Below are 23,710 nucleotides of genomic sequence, written 5' to 3'. Positions count from 1 at the left end.
ATACAATCTCCAAAATATCAAAATAAACCTAGGATCCTATAACAAAAATCTCCTGATCTTAGATCAGAACTTACCGTTCTAGCAGGGAAGCTCAACTCACTCAGTGGTGGCCCTGACCAGCCGGTCTCTCCGGGTTCCCTGAAATAATTTAAACTTGGGGTGAGACACATCTCAGTGAGGGTAGATAAATTAAAATCAGTTATGAGGCAACATGAATATTAATGTTGTAATACATATACCGTACATTTCACATAGTATAAAACATAAATCGTAATATAATTAAATAAACATATGATTTCATATTTCCAAGTAATCATACTAATCATGTATTATCTGATATAATCTATAATACTGAAAACTACCTAGGATGAATAACTAGTTGATGTCATGTACTACCCCCCATGACGGGTTGTGCAGCCCAAAGGTGGGACCCGACAATGGCTAGCCGACCACTGCCGAGTTAAAAATATCTATAAGTATAATAGGTCCGCCACACCCTGGTCCGAACTTCTAGGTGGACGTCGCCACATTGACTATCTGTCTCCCACCCCCCTCGTGGGGTGGTTAGCACCAATCTGATAATAGATATCTGATCTATAAGCTACGGTACCGTGCTCCTGAAACTGTACTAAACTAACATCCGGGTTCTAATATCATATAGTACATAATCATATACTGTTTATTGTAAATCAAATCATAGCATTTTCTGAATCTTACTTTAACATAATAATTACGGCCTCGCGCCGAAAATATGAATAAATGTGGCCTTGCGCCGAATAACATGAGTAATTGCAGTCTTGTGCCGATTATCAACTACGACCTTGCGCCGAACATATCATATATTCTGAAATCATAATTTATTGTGTTTATCATGTTATTCTTGAAAATAACTGTTTTAATTTATCTCCTTACCTGGCAACTGAAAAGCCCCTCTATAATACTGGTCTTATTCCGTAGGAAACCCTAAGCAGTACCCTGAAAATGATAATTCCCAGAAGTAAACTTCAGTATTTATTCGAGTACATCATTTTCTTCAATAGTGGAAAGACCAAATTTCGAATAAAAGTCTTACCTCAACTCAGGGATGAATTTCGACTAGCTTCCACCAACGATCTGCTTCAGAAGATTTGGAGAGAACTTCCCCAGGAGCATCGTGGTGGCCTCAAGTCGTTGATCCGGTGACTAACGAGGCCGAAATAGAAGAAAGAGGAGAGAGAAACCGAAAGGGGGGAGAGAGAGAGAGAGAGAGAGAGAGAGAGAGAGAGAGAGAGAGAGAGAGATTTTTCTTAATTTTATGCATTTAAATCTGGGTTTTGGGTTATTTATAAGGTTGGATTCATCGACGAGATACGTCACCTCATTGACGAGTCTTGTAGAAAGTTCGTCGACGAACCTGCACCTTCGTCGACAATTTCCCCAAAATCCTCTCTCGGTATCTTCTCGTCAATGAAACTTGTCTTCTTCAACAAGGCCCTTTTGTACCCTCGTCAACGAACTCGTCGACGAATGCCCTGTGTTTATCGACGAGAACCTGATAAATTTCATTAGTTATTACTCCCAAAGTGCAATGTTGCATTCGTCGACGACGTCTGCTGCCTCCTTTTATTTTTTTTTCCATTTTCCTCCCTCATTATTATTTAAATACCATTATTTTTCGGGTCATTACATTCTCTCCTCTTTATAAAATTTCGTCCTCGAAATTTACTATTCATAAAATTCATCATCCCTTAAGGTAAAATGGTCTACTTATTTTATTACTTACTCTCACTTATGGAGGAGAAATACCGTGGTTACATTCCAAGTCCTGGGAGATTACAAAAATCAAAAGAAAATTCTCCCAAAACTAAAATACCACTTACTAACTAAAGCATTACATGTACCTGCAAAAGAAACATTACATATTTACTAACATTTCTTAATCACATATGGACTTCTTGGAATAATTGCAGGTATCCCTGTTTAATTTGTTCCTTGAGCTCCAAAGAAGCCTCTTCTACTGTGTGATTCCTTCATAGAACTTTTACTAGAGGAATTTTCTTATTACATACTTCCTGTTCCTTTTTGTCCAGAATCTGCACTGGTACCTCCTCATAGACTACTGAACCACTGAACTCTAACTCACCATAGTTGATAATATGAGAAGGATCTAGGACGTATTTCCTCAACATAGATACGTGGAATACTTTGTACATCCTGGATAGTGTAGGTGGCAAAGTTAGCCTATAGGCCACCGACCCCACTTTCTCTAAAATCTCAAACTGACCGATAAACCTAGGGCTAAGTTTACCCTTCCTAACAAGCCTCACAACCTCTTTTAATGGAACTATCTTCAAAAATACATGATCACCTACATCGAACTCCAAATTCTTGCGGCGATTGTCGACATAACTCTTCTGTTGGCTTTAAGCTGCACTGATTCTATCCCTGATGAGCCTAACTTTATCATACGCATGCTGTACCAGCTCTGGCCCCACAACTCCCCACTCGCCCATCTCATTCCAATACAAAGGAGATCGACATCTCCTACCGTACAGTGCTTCAAACGGTGTCATACCAATGCTGGCTTGAAAACTGTTATTATACGCGAATTCCACCAGCGGCATGAACTGAGTCTAACTACTCCCAAAATCTAATACACCTGCTCAGATCATATCTTCTAGTATGTGTATCATCCTCTCAGTCTGCCCATTTGACTAAGGATGAAATGTCGTGCTAAACGATAACTGAGACCCTAGAGCTTCTTGTAAGCTCTTCTAGAAACGTGACGTAAAACGCGGGCCTCGATCTGACACAATAGATACGGGCACTCCATGAGAACGAACTATCTCCTGAACGTAAATCTCCGCTAAACGGTTGAGGGAATAACTGATCTTGATAGAGAGGAAATGGGCGGTCTTAGTCAATCGGTCTACTATCACCTAGACGACATTCTGGCTGTGCAATGCTGTCGGCAGTCCTGACACAAAATCCATAGATATATGATCCCACTTCCACTTTGGGATAAATAACAGCTGCAACTGACCTGCAGGCCTCTGGTGCTCAGCTTTTACCTGCTGGCATGTCAAACACTACGCTACATACTCGATAATCTCTCTCTTCATACCACTCCACCAGTACGACTCTCGCATATCCCTGTACATCTTTGTGCCGTCGAGATGAACTGTATACGAAGATCTGTGAGCCTCCTCTAGAATGGTCCTCCTAATATCCACATTGGTAGGAACACATAATCTGCAACGGAACCGCAATGCTCCGTCATTTGCAACACTGAATTCCTAACCGTGACCACTTTACACTCTGTCCATCACCTCTGCTAATTCTAGGTCTTCTTTCTGAGCAGCTTTAATTCGTTCTTGTAGAGTAGGTTGCACTACTAAATTGGCAATGTGAGCCTGAGAACCACTCTCAACTAATTCAATGTCGAGTCTCTCCAGATCCATCATGATCAGATACTAGATCTCCATAGTCACTAATACTAATTTCTCGGACTTCTTGCTTAATGCATCAGCTACCACATTTGCTTTCCTTGGGTGATAATTGATGGTACAATCAAAATCCTTAATTAGTTCCAACCAACTTCTCTGCCTCATATTCAGTTCTTTTTGAGTGAAAAAATACTTCAAACTTTTATGGTCGGAGAAGATTTCACACCGCTTGCCATACAGGTAATGCCCCCAAATCTTCAAGGCGTGTACTACTACATCCAATTCAAGATTATGCGTAGGGTAGTTCTTTTCATATTCTTTCAACTGTCTGGAAGCATATGCCACCACCCTGCCATGCTATATCAATACACAGCCAAGTCCCTTCAAGGATGCATCACTGTAAATGACATACCCCTCACCCCCTAACCAGATGACCAATACTAGTGCTGTGACTAATCTTTGCTTCAATTCGTGGAAACTCTGCTCACAGCTGTCGTCCCACTCAAATCTAACATTCTTTTTAGTCAGTCGTGTCAAAGGCCCCGATAATGCTAAAAATCCCTCTACAAAATGAAGGTAATACCCAGTTAACCTCAAGAAACTCCTAATCTCGTGGACGTTCCTTGGTCTAGCCCAATTTACTATCGCATTAATCTTACTAGGATCCACAGAAATACCATCTCTAGATATAACATGCCCCAAGAACACGACATTCTCAAGCCAAAATTCACATTTACTAAACTTGGCGTATAATTTCTTTTCCTGTAGCGTCTGCAGAACTTGCCTCAAGTGTGTCTCATGCTCCTCACAGCTCCTCGAATAGACCAGTACATCATCAATAAAAACAACAATGAACTGGTCTAGGTATTGGTGGAAGACTCTATTCATCAAGTCAATAAATATCGCAGGAGCATTCGTTAGACCAAATGACATAACAAGAAACTCATAATGCCCGTACTTGGTCTTGAAAGCTGTCTTCGATACATTTTTTGCTCTCACCTTTACTTGATGGTAGCCTAATCTGAGGTCAATTTTAGAATACACCCGTGTACCCTGGAGCTGATCGAACAAGTAATCGATACGGGGTAGAGGATACTTGTTCTTGATGGTCACTTTATTAATCTCTCTGTAGTCTATGCACATCCTTATAGACCCGTTTTTCTTCCTCACCAACAGTACTGGAGCTCCCCACAAAGATACATTAGGTCGTATAAAGCCCTTATCAAGCAAATCCTGCAACTGATCTTTCAATTCTGCCAACTCTGCTAGTGTCATTAGATACGGTGCTTTAGAGATCGACTTTGTACTTGGAAGTAGATCAATGAGAAATCTACCTCACGATCAGGTGGCAAACCCGGTAATTCATTTGGAAACACATCGGTAAACTCCTTTACTACTAGCGTACTGGTGAACTTCATTTCATTCCCTATTGTTTCCTTCACGAAGACCACGAATCCCTAACAACCATTCAAGAGCAGTCTGCTCGCCTGAATAGTTGAGACCATCTGAGGTAGAGACTGCACTCGTGACCCTGTAAATTTGAATTCTGGTCTTCATGGCGGTCTAAATAATACTTCTCTTGCATGGCAGTCTATACTGGCAAAATTAGCTATTAGCCAATCCATGCCAAAAATAATATCAAACCCATGCATATCTAGCACTACCAAATCAGCAGATAGAATTCTTCTCTGAATATCGACTGGACAACCACGAAGCACTCTACTACATCTCACTGCTGACCTGGTCAGTGTAGCTACTAATAATTCAACATTTTGTATTTGTGTTTCAGCCCCATATAACTTAAAACATTTCACAGATGCAAACGAATGCGTGGCTTCTGAGTCAGAAAGTGCAATAACTTTAAATGAAAACATATTAACCATACCTGTCATCATGTCGCCGCCTGTCTCAGCATCACCCGGTATCAAAGCAAAAACCCTGGTTGGGGACATATTCTGCTGCTGGCCTCAACGTGGCGCCTAGTAGCCTCCTCAGGCAGGTATAAGAGTAGGAGCAGCACCAATCTGAGCCTGACATTCCCTTATCATATGTCCTGGCTCCCCACATCGGTAGCAGACACCTCGTCTAGCACAACACTCCCCCAGGTGTCTCTTCCTGTAAGACGAGCAAGCTGGAGATGACTGCACACCTTGGTAATCGCAATTCTCGGTCTTCTGCCTATGATCCCTGTAGTAACCACCTTTCTTCCATGAACCACAGCTGACTTCCTGTTGGCAACTAGAAGATGTGGACCTGTTCTTCTGTCTCTGCTCCTCAGCCTCCAATCGCTCCCCAACCTCTGCTATAGTGGCCCTATCCACCAATTTAGTAAAATCCTGTAACTTCAATATCGACACCTGCTTATGTATTTCTCTCCTCAGACCTCTCTCAAACTACCGTACCTTCTTTGCTTCATCTGGTATGATGTACGGGGCAAAGCGAGATAATTCGATGAACCTCGCCGCGTATTGCTATACGGTCTGCCGTCATTGCTTCAGATTTAGGAACTCCTCAATCTTCGCTTCCCTAGACGAGGCTGGAAAATACTTGTTGAAGAATGTCTCCTTAAACCGCTCCCATGTCATATCCATAGGTACTGTCCTCTGCTGCTCTAAAAGTTTCACTTTCGACCACCATCTCTCGGCTTCCCCAGTTAGTCTGTAGGTAACAAACAACATCCTCTGCTCCTCAGAAGATTGCAACACTGCAAATATTTTCTCTATCTCTTGCACCCAGTTCGCAGCAACTATAGGATTTGTTCCCCCTGAGAAAGCCAAAGGATTCATCTTTATGAATTTCTCTATCGAGCTACCGTGGCCTGCCGATGGACCCCCTGTTCCCTCGAGCTCTTGGCAATTTTGGCCATGACTTGCTATGCCACGCTGCGCAAAACTGCATCTGAATCACCGCCTGCAGTGCTTGAGGGTCCAGCACCCTCATTCTCACTAGCGTGGGCACTACTGCCACCATGGTCCATCTTAAAAAATAAGTAACTTAACTTAGAACCCCTTCACTGCAGAGTGGAAACACCCAGGGGGGGACCCAGGCCCGACTAGGAGGTATAGGGGCACTATTATTAGGGTATTAGGATTATTATATATTATTATTAGGTATATTTTAAGTATTATTATATTATTTAACACCTCAGGAGGTATTATTAAGATTAGGGGGAGGACGGAGGATATTATTATTTATTATTTTCATTATTATTTTATTATTATAGTATACTATTTATTATATTATCTTATTTTATTATATTATTATTATTATTATATTATTATTTTTCAGTTTATTAGGATTTTTACATTATATGTTTGACCATTATTTATTATTATTTTTATTATGATTATTAGTATTTTTCTTTATTATTACTATATTGGAGGAGGATTATTATTATTTTTTTTACCTTATTATTATTATTATTATTATTATTATTATTTCCTTATAACCATAATAGTAGTATATATTATTTCCAAAAAAAGAAAAATACCAAAAACCGAAAAAGGAAATGTTTTTAGGGTTTTTTTTCAAAAATTATTTTTATAAGAGGGGGCGCTACACAATACAGCCAAGAGGGGGCCGGGGGGCGCTGCGCACAGCACAGCCATAGAGCCAAAAATACAAAAAAAAAAAAACCATCTTCTTCTCTTCCTTCCACCTAGCCGGATCCCTCACCCTTCAACCTCCCTTCCTCCTCATCTCTCCATTCTCTCATTATATCCAACTCACCTCACGACCACTGCACTCGCCTCACAGCCAACTCACGGCTTGACAATACCTCCAGCAGCCTCCAGGCCCTCCTCCAACAGTCGCCAGGCTTTCCTCCATCGCCACCCTAGGCCCCTGCTTCGTTCGAAGCTCCGGCACCACTAGAAGCTCAGGGCGGCGCTGCACACACAGGGCAGCGGCGCGTACAGCAAAAAAAATAAAAAATAAATAAAAAAACCTACTTTTGATTTTTGCTTCGCCGGCTGCTTCTTCTTCCCCTCATCTCCGGTCACCGTTCGTCAACTCTGCGCACAGGCCGCACCACCAGCACAGCATCCCAGCCGGCCCTATCTGTCTCTTCCGGCCACCACAGCCGAGAGCCACTTAGCTCTGCAGCCCCTCTGCATAGCTCCGGCCACGCTGAACAACCATCAACCACCACCGACGCCGGAAGAGTTCTCTTCGTCATCGCTGCTCAGACACCGTCGCCTCTCACCACTAGCCATTACTTCACCCATTGCCGTCGTTATCTCCTTCTGCTGCTGCAACTCCTATGACCCATACTCAGTTCCTGCAACCCCCTGGTGAGTTCCCTTAACCCATACACACACACACACACACACACACACACATGCGGGTTCTTTTTCTCTTTTTATATTTTTTTTAGTATCATGGAGTTTAATTTTCTAAATACTTTCTTAGATGCAACTATGATTATATTTTTGTTGGGATACTAATTAATTTATTATTAGTGTTACAGGATTTTTGTTGGGAGTTGTTTCGCTGTCTAAAGGTCGAATCTTTGTTACATTATCTTGACATATTAAATATTTTTATTGTTGTGGTTGGTATTTTATACTAATTAATTTATTATTATTGATGCAAATTCTTGTTGGGAGTTTCAGTGTTTAAAGGTCAAATCTTGGTTACATTAGATGGACATATTAAATATTTTTATTGTAAATTTATTGTTGTCGATAGTATTTTAATGGTGGATCTTTATGTTTAGGTTGTTGGTTGTTATATTGTATCATCATGGAATTTATAATATTTGTTCTTAAAAATTTTAATCTCCAAGTTCATATTTTTGGTGTTAGTATTCATGTGTGTTCATAGCTTAAAACTTTCCTATCGCTTGTATATCATTATTAGTAAGATTATTATTACGCTGATTGTATATCACTATTAGTAACATTACTGTATTCATTAGATATTATTATCAATATTATTACTACATCGATTACATCAGTACTATTATCACATCGATCTTACTAGTATGAGCAATCCGTTGCTTGCATATTATTATTAGTATTATAGGTGTTGGGTTAGCAGTAAAATTATACCCTTTTGTACATGATTATTGGTAATATTATTATATTGTTCGTGTATTAATATTAGAAACATAAGTATACTACTTGTACATTATTATTAATATTATTGTAATTATCATCATCATTAGCATTATTATTATTTTTACTATATTCTATTTTAAAGTAGACGTATATTCGATTGTGTTATTTTTAGTATTTGTATTAGCTTGTTGTTATTTTAGTATTACTATATTTTAGTTATTAAGTACTTTCGATTTTAATCCCTATGATTTTATTGCGGGGGTATGAGCCTTCAGGCATCACATACCCTAAGCTCTGAGGGAATACATATATATATATATATATATATTATATTTATTTATTTATTATTTTATTTATTTACTTATTTTTCACATGTATTTATAAATTCATAAAAAAGAGTAATTTAAAGACTTATTAGATTAACTTAGGGATAATCTTAAATTAATTAGGTACCATTCGTAAGAATGGGCGCGTAGGGGGTGCTCGTACCTTCCCCTTGCGTAATCGAACTCCCGACCCCAACTCTGGTAATGTAGACCTATTCTACCCCTAACGGGGTAGTAATCATGTGTTCTAACCGCACTAAAAGTTAGTGGCGACTCCGACATTCCATGTTTTTCCATGAAAATATTAAATTGATTTTTAATTTCGCCGCCCGGGGCACACGTGCTCTCGGGACGTCGCGACATATCCCCCAACCAATATAGTATATATTCCTAGTTAATCCATCTCTCCTGATCTTAATTCAAAGTTCAATGCTGCAACCTTGATACCTAACCCGATGATAGTTTACCATGACTTTCTTGAAATCGTCACCCCAAGAAAATCACACAAACCACCACGGAAGTCCTGCATCAAGACTACAAAACTAGACTTCAAATTTCCTTATCCTATGCTTTGGTATTATCACTACTGCATTCTAAATTCTACAGAATCTATTATCCTTAGCTTTGATACCAAACTGTAACAACCTTCTTATCTTAATATAAAATAAAACATAATAAATAAAATACTTAACCCGAACTCATGGGTGGCGAGGACATCTGTCATACACAGAGGAACCTAGGCAGCAGTAAATGTAAATCACATTCATCAACCAATAATTACACAATACCAGAGTATACTATATTCCCAAAGATACTGTATTTATATATATACAATCTCCAAAATATTAAAATAAACCTAAGATCCTCTAACAAAAATCTCCTGATCCTAGATCAGAACTTACCCTTCTAGCAGGGAAGCTTAACTCACTCAGCGGCGGCCCTAACCCGGCGGTCTCTCCGGGTTTCCTAAAATAATTTAGACTTGGGGTGAAACACCCCTCACTAAGGGTAGATAAATTAAAATTAGCTGTGTGACAACATGAATATTAATGTTGTAATACATATACCATACATTTCACATAGTATAAAGTAAAAATCGTAATATAGTTAGATAAACATATGATTTCATATTTCCAAGTAATCATACTAATCATGTATTATCTGATATAATTTATAATACTGAAAACTACCCAGGATGAATAGCTAACTGATGTCATGTATTACCCCCCATGACGGGTTGTGCAGCCCAAAGGCGGGCCCCGATAATGGTTGGTTGATGACTGTTGAGTCAAAAATGTCTGTAAGTACGATGGGCTCGCCACACCCTGATCCAGACTGTCAGGTGGACGTCTACAGCTCTACACTGAAAGCCACATCGACTATCCATCTCCTACCCCCTCATGGGGTCGTTAGCACCAATCTGATAATAGATATCTGATCTATAAGCTACGGTACTGTGCTCCTGAAACTGTACTAAACTAACATTCGAGTTCTGATATCATATAGTACATAATCATATACTGTTTATTGTAAATCAAATAATAGCATTTTTTGAATCTTACTTTAACATAATAATTACCACCTCGTGCCAAAAATATGAATAAATGTGGCCTTCTGCCAAATAACATGAGTAATTACGGTCTTGTGCCGATCATCAATTACGGTCTTGCGTCGAATATATCATATATTCTAAAATCATAATTTACTGTGTTTATCATGTTATTCCTGAAAGTATTTGTCAATTTGCTTATTTTGTAAATTTAACTTAACATGGTATAATATATATATATATATATATATATATATATATATATTCATGCCACACGAATTGAATGAAACCATATATTTCGTTCTGAAATCACATTTCCTGTACAATTACAGTATTTTCTCAAACTTACATTTTCTCAATTATACTCATATATAATCACATGCTTTCTGAAAATTAGTAATTTCAATGGAAAATAACTATTTTAATTTATCTCCTTACTTGGTAACTGAAAAGCCCCTCTATAATATTGGTCTTACACCCGTAGGAAACCCTAAGCAGTACCCTGAAAATGATAATTCCCAGAAGTAAACTTTAGTATTTATTCGAGTACATCATTTCCTTAAATTGTGGAAAGACTAAATTTCGAATAAAAAGTCTTACCTCAACTCAGGGATGAATTTCAACTAACTTCCACCAACGATCTGCTCCGACATATATGAATAGAACTTCCTCATGAGCGTTGTGGTGGCCTCAAATCGTCGACCCGGCGACTAAAGGGGCTGAAATCGAAGAGAGAGGAGAGAGAAACCGAAGGGAGAGAGAGAGAGGGTGAGTGAGTGATTTTTCTTAATTTTCTGCGTCTAAATCTGAGTTTTAGGTTATTTATAGGGTTGAATTCATTGATGAGACATGTCACCTCGTTGATAAGTCCTATAGAAAGTTCGTCGACGAACGTGCACCTTCGTCGATGAATTTTAGATTTCCCCAAAATCCTTTTTCGGTATCTTCTCGTCGACAAAACTTGTCTTTGTTGACAAGGCCCTCTTGTACCCTCGTCGACGAATCCCCTGTGTTCGTTAATGAGGACCTGATAAATTTCCTCAGTTATTAGTCCCAAAGTGTAATGTCGCGTTTGTCGACGACGTCTGCTGCTTCCTTTTGTTTCTGTTTCCATTTCCCTCCCTCTTTATTCTTTAAATACCATTATTCTTCGGGTTATTACACATTCAATAATTCTTTGAGCGTATCTACTATATCATGCATGTAATGCATTGATTATTACAGACTATTTCCTATTTACTATTACAGACCCAAAATGATAAATATAAATTTCAATAAACAAATATGTTAGGGTTTTCAATTTTCTTCAAATTGTCACATGCCATCAATATAATCCAGTTAGTATGATCTTGCACACACACTTGAAAGCCATCAAATACAAAAAGTATTTATCATTATCAAAACCGAGTATGACCCATAGGGTTAACAAGATCATATGTTGACACTAGAGATAGTGGCTAACAACATATTTTACACTAAGATTTTCAATAAAATTTTCACATTTAAGTATAAGCCAGACTTGATTCAAAGCAGATATAAGCTTAAAAGTGTTGGTGAGCATAACAGGGTAGGGATTTTAATTCTAGATGCTGCCCCTTTCAACTTGAATCCTAACTTAGATGAAGTAAACTGCTTATACTGGTTAAAGACTAACTTCACTATGCTTAGTAGTATGAGTAATCAATTTAAATCTTTTAAATCAACTATATTGAATATTTTTTAGCTATATCTATCATTGACCAGTATAGTCGTCCCTATAGGTCACAAATGCATCAGAAATAGATATTAAGGCATGGTTATAATGTTCATAACTAAGAACAATCGATATCTATTTATAGATCTTTTAAGAATTGGATATGATGTTAAGGGTATTTTTAGAAGAGCCTCAATATTTTAAAAAACGAAAGTGATGCATAAGAGTTTTTTATGCTCTTTTCTCACCACAAAAAATTAGGGTATTAGTGAAGGATCAAATCCATCACTAATACTTACAAGTTCGTTAGTATTAGTGACGAACTTGTAAGTATTAGTGATGGATTTGAATTAGTTGCTATATTTGCGGTTACTACTAACTATTAGTGACGAATTTCAAATTTGTCACTAATAATACAGTATTAGTAACGGATTATAATTATCACTAAAACCCTAATACCGTCACTATAAATTTTACATCGACTCTACTCAAATTCGTCACTAATAGTATAGTATTAGTGAAGGATTCAAATTTGTCACTAATAGTAGGATATTAGTGACAAATTTCAAAACCGTCACTAATACTACATTATTAGTGATGAATTTGAATCCTTCACTAATAATAAAAAAATTTGAAAAAAATTTAATTTTAATTTTTTTAATCATCAATTCCTGTAAAAATCTGTAATTATATTTTCACATACATAACTTGAAATCATAATTACTACAAAATTCATAAATTATTCAAAATTTCAAATTTAAATACAAATTCAGTTAAAATAAAGAAATTACATCTTGTCAGATAACAAAAAAAAAAAAATTCAAAATTCAAATAAAAATACATTATATAAATTCAAATTAAAACACAGAAATTCCATTTATTCAAATAACAATAAAAATTACAAAGAAATAATCAAGAGTTGCACTTGACGACTGTAGTGCATGCATGACATTGTGCTGATGTTATGACAGCTGCGAACCCTATAAATTGAATTATAAAAAAAAATTAGTATACAAATGGAGAGTAGAATGAAGAGCTCACGTTTAGTATAATCAGGAAGAAAAATATAGAGAGTGTCGTACAATAATTTTTAATCCTAAATGAATAACTGAAATGAATGTGAATAACGTACATATGAATATATACAGTTGCATGCATCAAACCACACACGTAAACACTTTAACTTATTCTCAAAATAGAATATCCCTCATGGTGGACAAATGATAATGCTTATCCATAGTTAAAAGCAAATGATATGTCATGTATGTTAATAAATGCAAATTTAGGGATTAATGAAATGACTTTTCGCTTAACTTTCATTCATCCTTTCAAAAATATTTTAGCATTCATTTCATCATAATTATTTTTGCACATAGTTTTTTTTTGAAAAAAATTTAACGAAATTTTGGCAACATATCATTTGTAAATTGGATATTTTCTCATAAAGTCTATACTTGAAACATGGTTGTTTTCACAAAATAAAACATTTCAAGCCTGCAACAACCTAAATCCACTACTAGCTTGCAATTTACAATATATTGTATCAGCCATGCAGTTGGCTGATTTTATTCACAAAAAATATTTATTCTACAAACCCAATATAATGTAAACATTTTAAAGATTCGTGTCTTGCACTTTTTAAATATTTTTTCTCCAAGAACATTCTCCTATTTTGAAATCAATAGCTAGTTTTAATTAAGAATTAGATATACATTATTATTATTATTTTTGCTCACCTAATTTTACTTATAATAAATAACACATATTAAATATCAGAAATGGAAGTTATGGGCACATAATAATACTTTCTTTGCTGACAAGGGACACTTAAATGGCAGCATTTCAAGAAAGTATCAATGTTTAAGCCTCAAAAGGAGGTTCAGAATCATCCAACTCCGAAAACATCCTAGATCTGTAGTTAGCTATTTACTGCTTTTTCTATGGATCTATTTCAAATAATAGTTGGTCCACAAACAAAACTTCTGCCATAATAGCCTCATTAGTTAGAATGACACCCTTTGGTTCTCTTGTTATTCCACTGGAATACATTATTGTGCAAATATCACTCTTCCGTTTTGGAGGAATCTCATAATCCAAACTTCCTTGGAGAATAGGAAAACAAGATAAGACTTGTAATAGGATCAATTTCAATGACAAACCAATCATTGAACTACACATCACAAATATGCTATGATTCCATATAAAAACAAATTGTTGTTAAGCATCTTAAGATCATACCATTAAAGCAAATTCTAGCAAGATACTCCATATTCTTCAGCTTCCTTCTTTCGCGTGCTAGTTATATTTCCAAAACTGACAATAGCTAAACAGAAATGACAAATAACTTAGTTACAACTACGCTAGATTACTCATCATATAGACAGGTGGCATTTTGACCTACTTTTTAGGTGTGAATTACACCTTGGGAGACATGTTAGCATCTACACAAAGGATTACCAATTTAAAATCATTAACGAAAATATAAAGAGAGTGAGTTATCTCATTAAAGGAGAATTAAAGAATTTCCTTGTTAGAAGTTTAGAACTTACCTCGATGATAAGTTGGTGAGGTGTGTGTGTGTGTGTGTGTGTGTGTGCGCATGCATGCGCATGAGAAAGAAAGAAGGGCCATATAAGTTCAAAACAACTAAAGATACGAATCATGCAAGCCAATTGTGTCAGCTGCCATCACTCTCACTAATAAGGCCAAATAAATGATAGTATTCTTTCAAAAACGAACCCCAATTGCATTGCATTTCTACATCATAATAATATGACCAAAACAACACAAGAAAAATTAGTTCACAAGTGACAAAAACATTAGTCTAAACGAAATGATGTTCATATACACCTAAATGTTACACAAAATATTGTCTTTTTACCAAGAAAATAAAAGGCATGTAAGTATTGTAGAGCTTGATTTTAAAATTTATATAACCAAAAGCCACAAAAATTTAAAAATTTGAATGAGACTTAATTAATTCACTAATCAATTATTTTGATACACCCACTCACTATAAGGGCCGAGATTCAAATCCCAAGCTACTGCTGGAAACTTGGAGATGAGGGCCACTAAGCTATAAGCCTCAAGCCTGTCATCTAGAAGGGGGAATTATATCATGAAAATTGAATATTTTTTGCATCTTGCATTGCTATTTTCAAGTTTGGTACCACATAAAGTACTAACGAATAGAATCATCAAAATTCCGATGCAAAGAAAAAAAGGTAGCGGTTGAGAGAAGTGAGTTTGCAATGTGTTTATGAGCCTGAAATTCAGACCTTGGATTTGAATTTGCCAAAGGCACGGTCCCAAACACAATACTAATAAATTTACATCCAAAAAAATTCTAGGCTGAATAATAAGAACATATCGCTACCATGTTGCTCTCTTGAACAAAAGTAACTGATACTTCAGTGTTGTTGATGATAAATTCCACAGCATTAGCACCTGTGGTAGAAGTGTAGAACAACATAAGAATCATAAGATTTACTAAATTTATGGTCTTTTATTAATTGTTCTGATTATCAGTAAAAATCAAGGGTGATGGTGAAAAGCCAAAACAAAAGAAGGCATCACAAACTAAGAAGTTCAATGGAAAGGAGAAGGGCAACATACCAAGAGTGTCATATAGTGTTCTTTTGAATTAAATATATATTATTTGCTATATATAATTGAATTGTACAATTATAATTGAGTTTACTGTCTTTTGAATTATTTCAAAACCAGTATATTATCTGTTGATTTTTTTGAGTTTACCTTCAGCCTTAATCATAGTTAACTTTCCACACATTCCTATAAACTAATTTCACTGCCAAGTTAGTCAAAGGTCCGCCCAATGTTGTTTCAAACATTGTCCATTTGTGCACAACTTTTCCATTCTGAACTTATTTTAAACTCTCATGAATGTTCATGTATTGAATTCTACCTCCATAAATGGATCATGTTTAACCAAAGCTAATTAATTAATTATCTAGAATCAAAGAGTGACAGATCAAAGCACCCACAGTTACAAATCCCTATTAAGAAACTTCTGGTTGATATGATGTCCTCATACTACCTTACTTTTTCTTTTACAGTAAGTTTGCACAAACCCTTTTAACAAAAGAGAGAAAATAAAGACACATATAAGAGAGTTAAGCAATAAATGTAAACTCATTAAACATTATGGAGCACAACCAAAATTGGGGAACAAAATCAGCACCCATAAGATTTTCCTGAAGCCATTTTGAATTCTTTGCGCTAATGTGGCTATCCCACCACCAAGAGTACAAAAGCCTTGACTTTGGCTGTAATAAGGCTACTGCCATGACTCCAGCAATGAGCAAAAATAGAGCTGGTTTATACCTTGCAAAAGCCTGGTCCTTGTACGAGTGATAAAAACTCAGGTAATGGATCCAGGCCAGAATAAAATTTTGATGGATTCCCACGCCAATCAAATTTCGTAAAGGCTTTGCAACACCTACACACCAAGATCATAAAAGAAACAAATTAATAGATAGATGAATAAGTAAATAAATAAAGTAAAAATATGATTGATCTTCTTCAGAACTGCAGATACCTTGAATCAACTATTTCAAAAGTGCCACCAATGACCAAACCACTCGAAACACCTCCATCCCCTGCGATGTAGCCCCCTCTCCGTTTACACCCAGTCCCCAATGTGGGGCCTTTCCCATCCTTGCTTGCGCCCTGTTTCCACCCCTCTCATCTCCTCATGTGGCCAGCTGCTGCTTAGGCCCCCCTCCCGCCCCCCCCCCCTGGCCCCCATCCCACCCCGATCTTCACGTTTTGTCCCGCCGACGGCTTCCCCCCGGCCCCTTCCCTATGTGGCAGAGCCCCTTGTGTCTTCTATGTATCGTACCACAAGATCCCCTCGGTCCCTCCCCGCGCTGCGCTACCCCGGGGCCCCCCCCCCCCACATCCATTACCTCCTCTCCAAAGCCACCCCTGCTTTCTGCCCTCCCACCCCACCTGCTCCCCCACGACCCCATCGCCCTCCTCCCCCCCCCAGTGGCCTACCCGAAGGAACCTCCCTGCCCCGCCAACTCACCCCCCACGCGCTGACCTCCCCCCCGCAACTCCATGGCCCCCGCCGTCCCCGCATCTCATTCAAATGAAACACCAAGCATAAGCCATAGCCGCGGGTCTCCCACCCAACTGCCCACAATGGTTTTTTGCCAATCCACCTACCCCAATGGGCCCTTTGCCCTTCCCCCGCCTCTCTCTCTACATCTCAAAACCTCTCCCCCCACCTCTCCCCTACGCCCCACTCGCCCAGGAGACATCGGCGCTCTGGCGCCGGCCGCGGCGGCACGCCGCCGCCGCAGCAGCGCCGCAGAGCCGCCGCAAACCCTCGTCCTGGTGCGGCGCCCGCGTAGCCGGCGGTTCGCGTCGCCCCCCCCGCCCAGGGCGACCGTGGGCTCCCCCGCCGGCCCCCGCGCGCCCCCCGGCGCCGGCGGGCCCTGGCGCCCTGGCGGCAGCGCGGCCTGCTCCGCTGCGCGGCGGCGCGACAGGGCGGTGCTGCGCGCGCCTGGCCCACGCACATTTTGGGGCCCCTGGGGCCCTCCGCGCCTGGGGGCAGGGCCCCAGTGCCCACCCTTGCTCCATTGTCCTCCTCTTTCCAGCTCCCTTTTTTTCCCCCCCTTTCTGCCCCGGCGTCTTTGTCCCGGTGCTCCCCTTTGTCACTCGACCAGGCGCCCTCGTGACCCCTTTGTGTGTTACCTTTGTCCCTCCCTCGTCTGCACCCCCCTTTTTTTCCTTTTTTTTTTCCCCCCGGGCGGGTCGTATCGTGCTCTTTCCCCCCCTTTGTCCGGCCTACGCGCCCATCGTGCTGCTTTGTCCCAATTCTTTTACTCCTCCTTCTGCCTGCCCCCCCCTTTTTTTCCTTTTTTTTCCCACCCAGGCCGTCTCCTGGCCGGCTCTCCCCTCTGTCCCTCCTCCGGGGCCCCCTAGTGCCGCATTTGTCCCTTCTTCCTCCTATTGTGCCTTCCCCCCTTTTCCTTTGTTTTTTTTCACGCGTTCGTGCCGCTTTTCCCCTCCCGTCCCCCTCCTCACTCGGGCCCTAGTGCCGTTTGCCCTCTCCCTCATCCTCTCCGCCCCCACGTTTTTTTCTTTTTTTTTCCCCGGGCCTTCTTCGTGCCCGGTTCTGCCCTTGTCCCGCTCCTCCGGGTCCCCTCGTGCCGCTTGTCACCTTTGGTCTTCCTCTTTCCTTCCCCCTTTTTCCTTTTTTCCCGCCAGCCCGTCTTCGTGCACCGTCTCCCCTTGTCCTCCTCTGCGTCCATCGAGCCGCCTTGACCTTTGCTAATCGGTGCCCTCACCCTTTTCCTTTTTTTTTTCCCCCAGGCTCTTCGTGCTGCTCTCCCCTTCGTCATTAATCTCGGCTCATAGTGCCCGCCTTTGTCACCTTCGTCCCCCTCGTCCTCTGCCCCCCCTTGCTCTTCTTTTTTTCCCCCGGGCCGTCTTCGGTGACGGTTCCCTCCACCTCCGTCCTCCTCCGGGCCGCCCTCCTCCGTGGCGCCTTTGGCTGTTTGTTACTCTCCTACGCACTCCGTGTTTTTTTTTTTTTTTCTTCTTTTTTTTTTCCCGGCAGTCTAGTGACGGTTTCACTCCGTTGTCTACCGGGCCCCCATCGTGCCGCCTTGTCACTTCATCCCTCCTCTCTGCCCTCTTTTTTTTTTTTTTTTTTTTCCCTCCTAGTATTGCTGGTTCTTTCATCGTCACTCCTGTTTCTTTTCTGACGGCTTTCTTCGTATTCCTCCCCCCCCCTTCCTCCGCCTCATCTTTTTCCGGGCTGTTTCTGTGCGCCCACCCTTTTGCCCCGCCCACTGTTAGCGACGGGCTTTCACTTTTTTCCCCATAGTGTCCCTTCTTTCCGTCATGGTTCCTCCCCCGTCCCTCTTCCCCTCTTTTCCGACGCCATGCCTTGTCCCTCTACACCTGTTTTTTTGTCGTGTTCGGGTGCCGACTGAGCTCCTCTCATCTCGCTGCTCGTCCTAGGCTGCACCTTTCCTCTTCCCTCGTTTCCCTCCTCCTTTCCAACCTTTTTCCTTTCTTTACCCTCCTCATCTTTCTTACCCTGTTTTCCTTGGGCCCCACTCTCCCCCCCACTTTCGCCCGCCATCCTTGTCTGTCCCTTGATGTTATTCTCCCCTAAAACTTGTACTTGCTAGGAGAGGGTGTCGGCATTCTCCCCCCCCCCACTGTCATGGGCTTCGTGAATACTATGTCCCGGTTTGTTCGCCCCCGTCCCTGTCGCGTCTCGTCGGTATATCTTCGCCTCCACTCTTTGGAAGGTCCCACCTGGACTTGCTCCCTTTCGCCTCTGCTTCTCCTTACTGAGTGCAGATCCGCCCCCCGCCCTGGGCGCATCTTCCGCCATGCTCGTTGGTTTGTCCGCCGTCCTCTGGCTTGGGCGGTGCCCGCCTCCCCCCCTCGGGCTTTTTATATGTTACTTCCCCGCCGGGCCTCTTTTGCTTTCCTCCCCTCCCCTTGCCTCCCCCTTACTGGGTTCTGCCTCCCATCTTGATCTCGCCCGCTGTCTTCTGCCGCGCCCCCTCCTCATCTTCTCTCCTTTCTGCTCTGTGTATTCCGCCTCGCCTGCGGCCTTGCTTGTGATTGCTGCCTTTCCTCTGACCCCCTTGCGTTTCGGTTTTTTCTGCTCTCTAGCCTCCCCGCTGGCCTCCCTCCCCCTTCATCGTGTGCCCCTGGCCCCTCGTTGCTTCATTACGGTGTTATCTTACGCTAGTTTCGCATTCGAAATTCTACGTGGCCCTAAGATGCCCCTGTCCAATTGGAAGGGCCGATCATAGCAGGATCAACTAAGGTTTTTATATCTATCAACCTTTGAACCCCCCTCCCTCCGCCTCCCATCCTCAGACATGACCCCCGGGTACCCCCTCGGCCCTCCGCGCTTACCTCGGTCTGCACACTTTCTATTGGGCCTCGCTCTTTCTTCGCTCGTCCGCGTTTGCCCTTGTTGATTCTCCATTTTCATTTCTTTGCTCCGCCCTTGGCACCTTCAGTGGATCCTCTCTCATGTGCCCTCTCTTTCCCCGTCAGGACAGTTTCTACTTGTTTGTCTTGCCGCTTGTGCTTCTTCTTCTCGTTTTTCCTTATTCCGGCCATGTTCTGCTTTGGGCCTTACCGTATGCACCCCTTTTCCTCGCTTTACTTGTTTTCCTCTACCGAGTGGTGTCACTCTCCTCTTTTCTTTAGGACCGCCTGCCTCTTTCCCTCTCTCTACCTTTTCTTCTGTCACCGGTTGGGCATGCTCTTGTCTTCGGATCTTTTCCTGGTTGTTGCCCCCTATCTATCTTTCTCTTCCCCCCGGTTTCTGTTTCGGCCCTTTGAACTCGCCGCTTCTGCGTTTCGCTGCAGTACCTTCTCGTCTTCCCCTGCCGGCTGTTTTTGTTCTCCTTCACTTTCATAACACCATGCGTCATTCCTACGCTATCTACTCGTTAGTCCCTTGAATCCTTGCATGTTCTGCTCTATGTACCCATGAGTTCATTTCAAGATGTGCTGATTTCGCCTCTCCGCACACATTTATCTACGCCACGATGCGGCCCTTCAGCACCCTCCTATAACCGGACGCATGCACTTAGATAGCACTCCCTCCTCCTTCCTCTGTTCAAGCCGCTTCCCCCTCCTTTCACCGACCCGGTCTACTCCCTCTGACCTTGCTCCTTCTGGAGTGGTGTCTCTTCTTCTTATCTAGGTCTCCACTTTTTCTTGCTCCTTTCCCGCTTCTCCCGCGAATCTGTCTTTTTCGCCCTCGCCCTGCCCCCCTCTCCAGCCCTCTTCGACTTTCCAGCGCCCTATCCTCCCTCATCGGTCCCTGTGAGCTTTGCCTGCAATTACCATCATATTGTCACTTTTAACTACCGAGGAGCACAATGAGCTCCTTCCATTATTACCCCTCACCTGTCCCGCCCTCCAGTCATAGATTTTCTCGCCATGCTTATCCTGCTTTTTCCGGGGGGTGTCTTGCCCCCCCCACATTCCCGCGGGCCACGCTCGGAACTGCCCCCTCCCCGCCTGGGGCTCCCCCCCTCGTGAGCCGGTGCTCTTTGCACACCTGTTTCCGTCTCTGCGACCGAGGCCTTGCTTGCTACTGCCCTTGTTGGCCTTGGTGTGCCTCTGCTTCCACGCCGCGCGCGTTAGGGGGGGGGTGCCCTTGGCCTTGTACGCGCCCGACCTTTTTCCTAGGTTGTCCCCCCCTATCTCCTGTCATACTTCCCTCCCCCTCGGGTCTTCCCGCTTCTCTCCCCCTCCCTCTCTACCCCCATCTCCTCCGCGTCCGCCCTCTTCTATCGGTGCCCCCCTTTCCCTGCCCCCTCCTCCCGCTCCCTTTCGCTATGCTCTCGCAGGTTTGGTCCCCTCCTGCCTCTTGTCCCGCCTTGGCCCCAGCTCCCGGCTTTCCCTCGCTTCCTCCCCTTTCTGGGTGGCCTCACCCCTGTTCCACCCAACCTTCTCCCGCGCTTCTGCGCCTCGTTCTATCTCCTCCAGGTTTGCTCTCGTCCTCCGAGCTGTTTGTTCTCCCGGGTCTCGTCTCCTTCTTCCGCCCCTACGTTGGGGCCTCCCCCCCCTCGTGACTCCTTTGGTCACCCCGTCACCTGTGTTTCTTACACGACAGCCGCTGTGTCCCACCCCTCCCGCTCCAGATCCACTCTGTCTGATGTGCCGCTCCGCGTCTGGCTGTGCTTTTTTCGCTCCACCTCCTTCATTCCCTCACCCTCTATCTGCTGGGCCCTGCTCCAGGTTTTCTCCCCTTACCCACATCTTTTTCCCCCTCTGTTTTTCCCCCTCCCGTGCGGTGGCGACTCGTGGCGTTTTCTTTGTTCCCCCACTGCGCCCTGCTAAACTCGTCTAGTGTGCGTGCTAAGTCTTACCCTCCGACTTTCCTCGCCCACCTTCTCTGTGCTTCCGTCTTTGGCCCCCCCCCACCCGCTCTCCTTTTCTCCCAAATGCTCTTTCTCCCCTCCCCTCTCTAGGCGCACCCCCCCCGCTCACTCCTCCCCCCCCGCCCTTTTCCCCCCCCACGATCCATGCGAGTCCCAGCTTGGCCCTCCGCCATCACCTGCCCCCAGATCATTAAAGTGTTCCTTTCCCCCTGCGTATTTTCACCGCTCTGTCCCCGCCGCGCGGCAGTCTGCGTCGTCTCCTTTGACCACGCTTGCCAGGCTTTCCCCCCCTGGGCCTTCACCCTTGAGCGACCTTTTTCTTCCGGCTTTGCTCATCTCTATAATTTCCGACCCCTGCCGGAGCAGGTCCTCTCTAGCGTCTGGCAACCTTAAAATCTGCCCTGCGGGGCCCCGAGAAGGTGATGTTTCGTTTCCCCCTACCTCATTTATAGCGGTTTAAAAACATTGACCAACCCGAGAAGGTTTGGGGTGACCGATTTAAGTTGTTCGACATCTCGACAGAAAATTGTGTGTTTTTTCGACCATGTCCTTTTGAACATGGAGTCTTGTGTTTTTGTGACACGGGACTGTTGGGCCTTCCCCCTTTTTGGTTCGGTCGAAACTCGGCTGGTATTCCATTTAGGTACGGTCCATTTGAATCGACCACGTGTGAACCATTTTATCCCCCGCGAGGTGTCGGTGTCGCCTGCGATCCTCCTCTCTAGCAAACGTCTCATTCCTATTCCTTTCACGGGTCCTCGAAAAATCTCGTGTAATATATCGCACTTCCCCCGTTGGTCTTCCCGCATCCTTGCCCCCCCTGCACGTGCTAACGTAAGGAGTTTGTGTGGTTAAGCTATTTTGTTCTTCTCCACCTGCAACAAAATGTCAAGACTTCTTCTTCGCCCCCGTCAACAGCTTCAACGTAGCTATTATCCTAACAAACCCATCACTTCCTCGTGTGGGTCGCGGGCAAAGCGACACCACCCCCTCCCAATCCTTCTGGGATATTATTATCCTATGGGTGGGTTTCTGTCATCTCCCTCGCACGCCCCTGTTCGCACATTTTTGCCTGATCGTCGCTTCCCTTTCTTGTCCGTGGACGTCCACCACCGTCCTGCACACTGGGCTGCGTGGTGGCTGTCCATTCCGCCCCTCTCTTTCTCGGTCCTACCTTAGCATGTTCGACAGTTTGTTTAGCTCGTCATTCCCATGCAAAAGTGTGAATCGAGCCCCACCCACGCTTTGGCTTCCTCCCCCACGCTTGCCCCGTCCCGAACCATGGCATGCGCCATGGGATCACTACGCCCCGCTAAAGGCAATGACTGGCGCATAATCGGCATATCCGGACCCAGCTCTCACGTCCACCACGGACCCAAATCGGTGTTTTGTTGCAGAGCTGAGGATTTGCATTGAAGCTGGAGGCATGTCGCCTCCTGCGTTCCGCCTCCTTTGCAGTGGGCTTCTTAGTGTCCGTTTTCCGACACACATGCCTGCCGGCCCAGTCGATGTTGATGCTCCCGCCGGTGTTTGATCTTCCGGCACCCATCTTTGTAATCCTACCTGTTGTCCGTCAAAATCAATAGATTCCCTCGCACCCCCCTCCCCGCCCCCCTCCACAGGTTGTTGATCGTCTGGTCCGGTGCAAGCTCCCTTATGTGTCTCCCCCGCTGCGGTCTCCCCCTTGGACGAGGGGTAATGGCTCGCAGCCACTGGGCTACTGCATTAGGACCAAACAGGCTCCCGGTCTAGAGG

General features: G+C 43.1%; 2 protein-coding genes across 2 annotated transcripts; one reads left to right on the top strand and one right to left on the bottom strand.

Annotated features, from left to right (window-relative positions):
* Positions 1-12,773: 12,773 nt before the first annotated feature.
* Positions 12,774-17,044, bottom strand: LOC131148583 (uncharacterized). The gene is made up of 5 exons (XM_058098388.1): positions 16,982-17,044; positions 16,612-16,742; positions 16,398-16,512; positions 15,430-15,500; positions 12,774-13,033 (listed from the first exon to the last, which is right to left on the bottom strand). The coding sequence occupies exons 1-5, from the start codon at positions 17,042-17,044 to the stop codon at positions 12,952-12,954; spliced, it is 462 nt and encodes a 153-aa protein (XP_057954371.1). The 3' UTR covers positions 12,774-12,951.
* A 91-nt stretch (positions 17,045-17,135) lies between these two features.
* Positions 17,136-18,912, top strand: LOC131148576 (transcription factor SKN7-like). Its single transcript, XM_058098375.1, has 2 exons — positions 17,136-17,641; positions 18,750-18,912. The coding sequence occupies exons 1-2, from the start codon at positions 17,136-17,138 to the stop codon at positions 18,910-18,912; spliced, it is 669 nt and encodes a 222-aa protein (XP_057954358.1).
* The last annotated feature ends 4,798 nt before the right edge of the window (positions 18,913-23,710 follow it).

The sequence above is a fragment of the Malania oleifera genome, chromosome 1, assembly GCF_029873635.1.
Source record: "Malania oleifera isolate guangnan ecotype guangnan chromosome 1, ASM2987363v1, whole genome shotgun sequence".
Lineage (NCBI taxonomy): Eukaryota > Viridiplantae > Streptophyta > Magnoliopsida > Santalales > Ximeniaceae > Malania > Malania oleifera.
The sequence above is the reverse complement of the archived record's forward strand: the minus strand, read 5'-3'. Positions and strand labels throughout refer to the sequence as shown.